Here is a 10,569-nt window from a genome sequence, read left to right on the forward strand (position 1 = left end):
TTCCAAAAACTTTTTCAACAAAAGTTGTTACATGTGCAGTGTTCTTATTGAATAGGTGTTCTAATAAAACAGTCTTTGGAAAAACACTTGAGAAAGCTTGGAGTGATCATAAGCCACAAGTTTCTTTTTTGCGAATTTTTAGGTGTGTTGCATATTCCCATATACCAAATGAGAATAGAAAAAAGTTTGATGATAAAAGTGAGAAGTGTATTTTCATTGGTTATAGTGATGTAACTAAAGGTCACAACCTGTATAATCCAAAAATAGGAAAGTTAATTGTGAGTTGAGATGTTCAATTCTTGGAGAATGAGAATTGGACATGGACTCAAACACAAAGTGAGGAAAAATGAGTTGTCATTGAAGAAGACTTTGAGAATCAAAAGGATTCTACAACATATATTTCTACTTCAAATACTTCTTCTCCTATTAGAAGTTCTCCTATGCAAACAGTAACATGGCAGGAGTCTAAATCACAAGGTCGCCCAAAACGTTCTTATATTATGCCTACACATCTAAAGGATTATGAAGTTATGAAATATACTAAAATTACTAATGAAGGTCTAGTTAACTTTTGTTTATTTGCAAATTGTGATCCTATTTCATATGAAGAAGAAACAAGTGGTGAGAAGTGGATTCAAGCAATGAATGAAGAATTCAATCCATAAAGAAGAACAATACATGGGAGTTAACTTCTCTTCCAATTAGAAAGAAGTCTATAGGTGTTAAATGGATTTATAAGACAAAATATAAACTTAATGGTAATGTTGATCGATTTAAGGCAAGATTGGTTGCAAAAGGCTATAAACAGAAGCCAGGTATTGATTATTTTGAAATTTTTGCACCAGTTGCTATATTAGATACTGTTCACATGATAATTGCACTTGTAGCTTAGAAAAGGTGGAAAATTCACTAAATGGATGTAAAGTCAGCTTTTCTTAATGGTATACTTGAAAAAGAGGTTTTTATTAAACAACCACCAGGGTATATTAAGAAAGGGCAAGAGAAACAAGTTTACAAACTCAACAAAGCATTATATGAGTTAAAACAGGCACCACGTGCTTGGCACACACGAATTGATACTTATCTATTACAACATGGATTTCAAAAGAGTCATTTGAGCACACACTTTACATTAAGTCAAATTCTAATGGTGATGTAATTATTATATGCCTCTATGTGGATGATTTAATCTTTGCAGGAAATTGTTAACAAATGTTTGAAGATTTTAAGGAGGTAATGAAACAACAATTTGAAATGACAAATTTGGGATTAATGTCCTATTTTCTTGGAATTGAAGTCCAACAAGCAAATGATGGTATCTTTATTTCACAAAAGAATTATGCTTTAGACATTCTAAAGCAATTCAAGATGGAATCATCATTAACAATCCATACTCTTATTGTAGAGCGACTAGAGATGAAAAATGAAAGCACTAGAGAATTAGTAAATCTCTCATATTTCAAGGACATAGTAAGAAGTCTTTGTTATTTAACATCTACTAGACTAGATATTGTTTATAAAGTGGGAATTATTAGTTGATTTATGGAAAAACCATATTAGTCACATTTGCAAGCAGCAAAACGAATTTTGAGGTGTGTAAATGGTACTTATGACCATGGAATCTTTTACTCCTACTCAAACAATTTCAGTTTATTGGGTTACACATATAATGATTGAGAAGGTGATATAGAGACTAGAAAGAGTATTGCTGGATATGTTTTTTTTTATCTTGGAACAAGAGAATTCTCATGGTCATCAAAAAAACAATAAGTTGTAGCATTATTAACTACAAAAGTTGAATATATGATAGTTACTTCCGCAGCATGTCAAACAGTTTGGCTTCGCAGGATGCTTAGTGAATTGAAGTATGAATAGAAAGGTTCTACAAAGATTTTGTGTGATAATAAGTCTGCTATTGCATTGACAAAAAATCCGATGTTTCATGGTAGAAGCAAACACATAAGCATCAAATTTCATTATATTAGGGAACTTGTGAAAAGTCAAGAGATTGAACTTGAGTTTTGTAGATCAGAAGATCAAGTTGCAGATATTTTTACCAAGCCACTAAAGACAGATGTATCTGAAAAGTTGAAAATAATGTTTGGTGTGATTGACTTTATAATTTGGATTAAGGTAGACTGTTGAAATTATAATTCAAGTCAAATTAGAAAAAGTTTAGGAATTTGATAAATATTAGGAATTTTTATTTATTTGGGTTTCCTATGTTAATTAGAACTTTTAGTCTAATAGGAATCGGAGTGCTATTACAAGTATGATTAATTTATTATAAATAAGCTTATTATTATGTTAAATTAAAGAATGCAATAATTTTATTATTTTAGCAAAAATATTATCAATACCCAATTGTGTGGGTTCCAACATATAGCCCTCTATTCTAATAAGCCTAGCTACCTCAAATTATAATTAAGAGGGAGAATCATTGGATAGGGCGATCTCTTTTGATAATTCATAGGGAGGATAGTACATTATAAATAATTAATTGGTTAGTTGGGTATTCGGGGAGACAAAAATTCGTTAATTTGAAGAGTCTTCTTGAATTATTTGATTTAGTAGATCTTGAATTTAGATGAACCTCTTTTTGTTTTCAACCATTCATGGAAGAATGAATCTAGGGAAAACCTATGAATGTACCCGCTACAAGAGAAGACCTCATAATAGTCAATATGGGTCTTCATCATGCATCAATGCACGGTGTTAGTAGACTCATCTTAAAAGCATTTAAAGCGCTTCACTTACTTAATCAAAACATTTATTGTGTGTGGGCCCCACATTATTGTAGTTATTGACATTCAAATTTAAATCAAAATTTTGGGTTTATCCCTTAGAATTATTATATATAATGATATAATGGTTTGTTATTTAAATTCAATATTTAAACAAAAAATACTTCTAAAAATATTTTTAAAATACGATTTAATGTGTTTTTTTTTTTCATTTTTTTATTCTAATTTTAAATTTTATGAAGCAAAAAACAAGTTTCATAATTATATAATAAAAATGATGATTTTTTCATATATATATTTTAATTTTAAATTGATAAATTATGTTTTTGTATTAAATTCGAGGAAGATAAACAATTTAATTTTTCATTCGAATTATCTAAAAAGAATAAGAAAATGATGGAGAATGTTTAATCATTGTTTTTATAATAAAATAATTTTAAAAAATTTATATGATTTTTCTATATTTTTTTCCTTTGCATAGTGTTTTATTTATTTATTTTAATTTTCATATATAATTTTTTTTCCCAATACATTGAGTGGATGATGTTAATATATATAATATGTTTACTATTAATGATGCATAAAAAGTGATCTCTAAGATTATTACTTTTATTATAAAATACAAGTATGACAAAAATATGTTATAATTATAATATAAATAAACTTATATTACAATACATTACAATAAAACATAATTGGGGAAATTTTGAACTTTTTTTATGAAAGTGATAGTTTTATACCATCAAACCGTATTTCATAACATACTTATATTATGAATCATTTTTAAAAACAAATGAAATACTAACTTGAATTCACAAAACCCGATAAGCATTTTTAGAATTATTAATTTTATAATGAAATATAAGTACAACATAAATGTATTATACTTACAATACAAATACACTAACGTTATAATATATTACAACATAATTTAATTTATTTTTATTTAATTTTTTCATGTGTTATATTACCTAATGAATAGTTGCATGTTATTCCATTAAATAGTTGTATTATTCAATTGAATATTTGTATATTATTCAATTGACGAGTGCTCATGAAAAATAACTATTCATTCCATTAGGTTAATAAAGTTTTTAATTATATGTTACATATATTAAATTAAACCACAGGGTTTTGATTTATAAGATATTGAAAATTATTTTATATATACATATATGTATTCTTTTTTTCATTCAACCCCAGTGTTGCTATAAGAGTAAAAAAAAAAGACAAATTCATTAAATATATCATATTGATGTGAAAATATAAAATAATTTATAATTTATGCAAAATAATAAACTAGATTAATAATGCACAATTCATTAAATTATTTTTATAAAAATTCTAACTTTCAATTGGACTTATCATTTCCAAGTCATTCAAGTAAATAATAAAATTATTTTTATCATTAACTTTTATAAGTAAAACTTTATTATACAATATGTTGATTGTTTAAAAGTGAAAAACAATTTTTTGGGACAAGATATATACTATTGATTAACTGTAACTACTATCATTTGTGAGTCTCGTATTATTGATGATCTCAAAATTATTTATAGATGATATAAAAAACATATTTAAGGATAAAATTGTCCATTAAAAATTCTTCATATGGTAACTCTTCTAGTTAATTATTACGGAAATTCTCCGATATCTTAATAATTTTTTATTAAAAAAAATGTTTATTTTTACTGGTTCATGACATGGAGACATTCCATCATAGTTATGATAAAGCTATTTCCAGACAATTCTATAATTATTGAGTAGGATTGCTATAAATGGAGACCCCAAAAAGGTTCCATCCCTCTCCCCCCACTAGTCTTTTTTCTTGTAAACTCTCATCTGCAATAAATATGGTGGATGGAGAACACATAGACCGCATTTGAATTCAATAAATTTAGTTCATCCTCCACGCTATATAGAATCATTATTGTTTAATGCTTATAGTAAATATTTGTTAAACGGTGTAATAACTTGCCCTCAATTGTGTGGATATTGTTTATTCTAATTCCAATAAAGTTCTTATGGTTTTAACAAACGTTTATATAGTGAATATGAATTCATACTTATATAGTGTTAAAGAACTTTCTTTAATATCTGATATGAGATGTCACAATCATCCTTTCATGTAAACACATTGTTTTCATTGTATCTCATGAAATTGTAGAACCAAATAAATAGACATCTCTCATGGGGTTAAATTAATTCTCACACCAAGGTTGATAATCAGTTTTAGTACCATTTATAATAACTCGAACTTAATTATGTAGATATTATTCATTCCGAGCTTGGTAAGGCTATTTGTAAAACACTTCTAGATGGTTGAAAAGAATTTATAACGTTACAAATTTTAATTGGTATCCATATGAGATGTCACATAATGTGGGGAAGAAAAAAATATAATGTTTTTATAATGTTGAATGTTAACGCTTCAAATGTTGAAGTAACTACTAACTAATAACTTCTAAAACATGTAATTATAATTAAGTTGCAAGCCATCTAGAAAATATATTAATATATTTGTTGACTGTCAGAGCCGCCCATGGAAGAGTAGGTATTCAAAAGATTTGATAATATGCAACAAGAGTCATTAATTGCACTGGAAGATTGTTGATTTGAATTGAATAGCCACCAGAACTCGTGAAGGATTCAACCTAAAGAAGTCTTGTCACTTGATAAAAACTCTGCTATTAGTCCATCCATTGATCCAAATAAATCATTTTCTAAATCATTTTCCCAACAACCAAAACGTAGGATATTGGGCACTGTGACAACTAGAACTAGAACTAGAATTTGCTTAACTCCTCTCCTCATATTAATTATCCACCAGCCATAGCTCCATTAATATCCAATACAGCTACCCAACCAGACGCCTTCTTTATATATCTTCTTCACAGCATATCTCTTACCACTCAAACAGCCATGGCAGACTCTGCGCCACCACCATCTTCCATGGACGCTTATAAGTCCCTCGGCCTCGTCCCTAACCCAGATGGCTCTCTCACTCGCAGTAGCCCATTTCCCTCTGTACCCGCTACTGATGAAACCACCGACACCGCTGTGGCTTTTTCCAAAGACGTGCCTCTCAACCCCGCCAACAACACCTTTCTCCGCATCTTCCGGCCTAGTCTTCTTCCTCCAAACACCAAGCTTCCCGTCATCTTGTACTTTCATGGAGGTGGGTTCGTTCTCTTCAGCGTCTCTACTCTGCCTTTCCATGAATCTTGCAACTCCATGGCAGCTAAGCTTCCAGCTCTGGTCCTGTCCCTCGAGTACCGTCTCGCGCCGGAGCACCGTCTCCCGGCTGCCTACGAGGACGCCTTCGAAGCCATCATGTGGGTCCGGAGCCAGGCGGCTGCGGAGATCGACGGTGGTGAGCCGTGGCTGAGAGAGTACGCTGATTTTTCCAAGTGCTTTTTGATGGGGAGCAGTGCAGGAGGAAACATGGTGTTCCACGCAGGTGTGCGTGCACTTGATGCTGATCTTGGGGCGATGAAGATCCAAGGGCTGATACTGAATCAGGCCTACTTCGGTGGGGTGGAGAGGACAGAATCGGAACTGAGACTGGCGGACGATCGGATCTTGCCGTCGCCGGTGAACGATCTGCTATGGGCACTTGCATTGCCCAACGGCGCTGATCGTGATCATGAGTATAGTAATCCAATGGCGGGAGGGTCCCAGTCCCACCAGGAGAAGATCGGACGGCTGCAGAAGTGTCTGGTGAGAGGGTACGGTGGGGATCCACTGGTTGACAGACAGAGGAGGTTTGCGGAGGTGATGGAGGCGCGTGGGGTGCACGTGGTGGCTAAATTCAATGATGGCGGTCACCATGGCGTGGAGGTCTTTGATCCCTTACAGGCTGAAGCTTTGTATAATGATGTCAAGAATTTCATTTACTCCACCGCTTCAAAATCAACCATGTGATGTATTAATTATATGTTTAGATTAATAAATTGGATTTCACGGGAACCAGACATCAGTTTAGATTAAATAAATTTTCAGACAGAAGGGTCGTGGAATGTATTAATTATATGTTTAACATCATTTTCTTGGGAAACAAACACACCTATACTTTGAAGGGGAGAGGAATCACGATGGGTATCTCTCACAGTGGCCGATGGTGTTCTCCACATGGTTTCGTCTATCCATTACCTCATTACATAGCATTTAAGCACTTTCTAACGCTTTGAAGTTCTTCATTAGACAAATAATACAAGAGAGGATTTGAAGGATCTGAGTTGGGAGTACATTGAGGGGCTTTCCATCCGGACTTGTCAACCTAACCAAAGCATTTATAATATTCTTGTGAATCTTCATGTTATTATTCAAGTCTTTAATAAATCTATTTTTTATTTATTTTTTGTTTTTTATTTTTATTTCTTCTAATTTTTCTCTTTATTATTATTATTTTTTTATGAAGAGAAAACTAAATTACACATTAAAATATTTAGCTCCATATTTTCGGTATTTTTTTCCTTACCTATTATTTATAGTAACCAAACCACCTTAGGAATAACATTTTTCGTAGTATTTTTTTTAGCCAAACATACACCAAGTGTGAGAGAGAATGATCTATTTATTGAATTTTTTTTTTCTAAACAATAGAGGATCTTTTTATGAGAAAGAGAAGAAAAAAAAAGTATAAAATGAGCTTCAACAAGCTTTTTAAGTTAAAATTTTCCATAAATAGAGGATCTCTCTTAAAGACGACAATGAGATAAGTTTTTTGGGTACCCACCCCTTTCATAATGGAATGTGTTTGAAATTTAAATAAATGGGTTTGAAGCACGTTTGAGATTTTTTTTAAAACCCGAGACATGTGCGGGGTGGGTTTGAGCATTGTCTTGTCTTGCTCTGCTCCATCCTAATTATATATAAAATTATTATTTTTACCTATTATTAATATAATAATAATAATGATAATAGTAATAATAATAAATATTTTTCAATAAAATAAGTTAATTATAATATTTTAATTATTTATAAAATATATTTATTTTAATGTAATTAAAAAAATTATAAAAAATTTCAAAACAAAGTTAAATAGGATAAGGTGGGATGGGTATGAAAAATTTGCATACTCATCCCACCTCATCAAGTCCTATTTAATTTTTTTAATAGGATGAGGATGAGAATTATTTTCAATAAATGGGATAGGGTTGAGATGGGTACAACCTGTCCCGAACCCAACTAGTTGTAATACCTAATCTATCTTTTATTTTTATAGGAAAGAAAAGAAAATAAACATGCAATGATCTTCAATAAGCTTAAGTTGAAATTTTTTGTAAATAGAAGATCACTTTTCCATTTTTCAAGAAAGAGAAGAAAATAAAAGTGCAATTACTTCAACAAACTATAGGTATTTCTCGTTGATTTGAAGTGTAGTCTTCTAAGCGAAAAAACAAATACCCTTCTGTAGACCCCCATTTAGGCATGGGTCACTTTTCTCTGTTTGTTTTTGCGATCACATTTTTAGTCAGGTGCCACTATCCCAGCGAGCCACTTGCCACATCCTTAATGGCCATAAGGAATCAACCTCGCTTTTTGAAGTTGCAGAAGGAGGCCGACATAAAAAGTGGCGGCAGATGGAGTGAAGCAGAGAAAGTGGCTGCAGCAGGAGGAGTAGGACAGACAAAAAGGTGGCTGCAGAAGGTGTGGTGCAGAAAAGGTGGCTGCTGCAGAGATCGTTTGAGGGGACAACATCGCAGAGAGTGGCTTGCAAGGGAAGATACGAGGAGGAAAAAAAGGAAGAGGTTGCTAGAGGGGGATTAAGGGAGAAAAGGAAAAAAGAAGAGGTTGCTGGGGAGGGGGAGAACAGATAAAAGAATTAGAGAAAAATGGGAAGGGAGAGAATATTTTCTCTAGGAGGTCTTCCATTGCCAAGAGTCAGCGATTGAGAGAGCTGAGGCTTGATTTCTTTTTGCTTGAGGAACCAGGTATGTACACAGTTTTCTCCTCGTCTCTCATTATTCATTGTCTTTTCCATAACATGATGCTGTTTTGGGTGGATGTTGAAGGCCACCGATCTGTTTGTCGATATGTATGCATGCATTTGTGTAGATTTGTCCATCTTTTAATTTGACATGCTCCTGTTGTGGTTATGAAGTGCTTGAGAATCGTGAGGGCGGTTGCGTCTGATATGGTTTACCCACTTGCTCAGAAGATTCATGGATGATTCATGAAGTGGATTTTCTGAGATTTTTCTTTATATATCCATCTTCTTTCACACTCTGTTTCTTTACTTCACCTGTTTCTGGATATCCATCCATGGTATGCACCCATTTTCTCATCCTTGCTCGAAAGAGATCCTAGAAAACCTGGAGTAGTTGTCAGGGCAGCAAAGCTCATCTCTTCAGCATCTCCATACCCATTTTCGTTTATTATTCATTGTTTTACCCAGTACGCCCATACCCATCGTCCATCTATCCCTCTCTCTATCTAGGTCGTCATACCCATTTCCTCTCTCAAGCTCGCCGGAACTAAGCATCCTCCATCACACCCATCTTCCTCTCATTCATTCCCCATCCTACTCCCTCGCTTACATGGAGTCTCACGGGTGCATGCCATCCTTCACTCCTTCACATACCCATTAAAACCGCTCACCCAAACCCCCATGTCCATACAACCCATACTTATCCTTCCCGCTACTCATAACCACATTCTACCTTACTTGGACATATTGCATCCCAAATTCCTCCAGCTTACATTCCACCCGGACATCTCGCATCCGGAATCCTCTTCGCCAACATCCTACCCGGACATCTTACATCCGGATTTCCTCCCGCCTACATTCCATCCGGACATCTCTCACCCGGAAAATGCCTCAGCCGCCATTCCACCCGAACATATCGCATCCGGAATTCTTCCAACATCCTACCTGGACATCTCACATCCGAAAATCTCCCTCTGCCGCCATTCTACCCGGACATATCGCATTTGGAATTCTGCCTGACCGACGTTCCGCCTTCCCCGGACACCTCACATCCGGAATCCCGTTTTGTAAAGTTCTTTTAAATCCTGGTATTCAAATAGTCCCAATTGTCTCACGCTTCTTCCTTAGAGTTCCTTTAAGTTCCAAAATCACATTTTCAACAAAGTTTTGCTGCCACTTTTATTTCTGGCAAGCACTTTTCATACTTCATATTTTTTTTTTTAAAAAAAATGTTTTGAAGTAAGCAATGAATCAATTTCCATAACTTCGGACAATGGAGTTATCAGAATTGATTCAAGCAAGATAAAATCGGCTCTGGTGGGGGCCCTACATATGAGAATTCATGACTAATTGATTGATTCGCTATGTTCCATGATATACATGTAATCAACTCATGTTTGTGCACTAACCCTATTTTGTGATAGCGCGTTGCCGTTTGCTGATCAGGTACACCTCCACTTCTACTTTGGTTGTTGTCTATGCATATTCTAATTCTCATATGTGCATGATAGTTTCGGGCATTCATTGATTTCCTAATTAATTGCCTTGATTGCTTCATTTTATTAGTGGAGACCCATTTTAGGGGCTTAGAGGGGTGCTACGGTCTCTACCGTACCTTCCCGATGAGTAACCTGACCCTCGAACCCGATCTGATTTCTCGTAGACCAACCTTTTCCAAAATAAGGAGTCACACTTAGGGTTTTTCTTTCTTATTTTGTTTACCCTTTAAAAATAAAACAAAAATAAGTGGCGACTCCAAGTCATTTTTGATTTCATAAATAAAATCACTTTTTCAAAATAAAAATCAAGTCTCGCCTTCGAGTAGGAAACGCATTGAGCAGCGAAATACGGGGTCCACAAAATGACAACTCCACTGGGGATTTTTAGAGGGTC

General features: G+C 33.8%; 1 protein-coding gene across 1 annotated transcript; it reads left to right on the forward strand.

The window, feature by feature from the left end:
• The first annotated feature begins 5,602 nt into the window (after nucleotides 1-5,602).
• LOC117931613 (probable carboxylesterase 8) lies at nucleotides 5,603-6,822 on the forward strand. The gene has a single exon (XM_034852598.1). It carries the CDS (start codon nucleotides 5,667-5,669, stop codon nucleotides 6,666-6,668), a length of 1,002 nt encoding a protein of 333 aa, XP_034708489.1. The 5' UTR covers nucleotides 5,603-5,666; the 3' UTR covers nucleotides 6,669-6,822.
• Nucleotides 6,823-10,569: the final 3,747 nt, after the last annotated feature.

Source organism: Vitis riparia, chromosome 15 (assembly GCF_004353265.1).
Source record: "Vitis riparia cultivar Riparia Gloire de Montpellier isolate 1030 chromosome 15, EGFV_Vit.rip_1.0, whole genome shotgun sequence".
In the NCBI taxonomy this organism is placed as follows: Eukaryota; Viridiplantae; Streptophyta; class Magnoliopsida; order Vitales; family Vitaceae; genus Vitis; species Vitis riparia.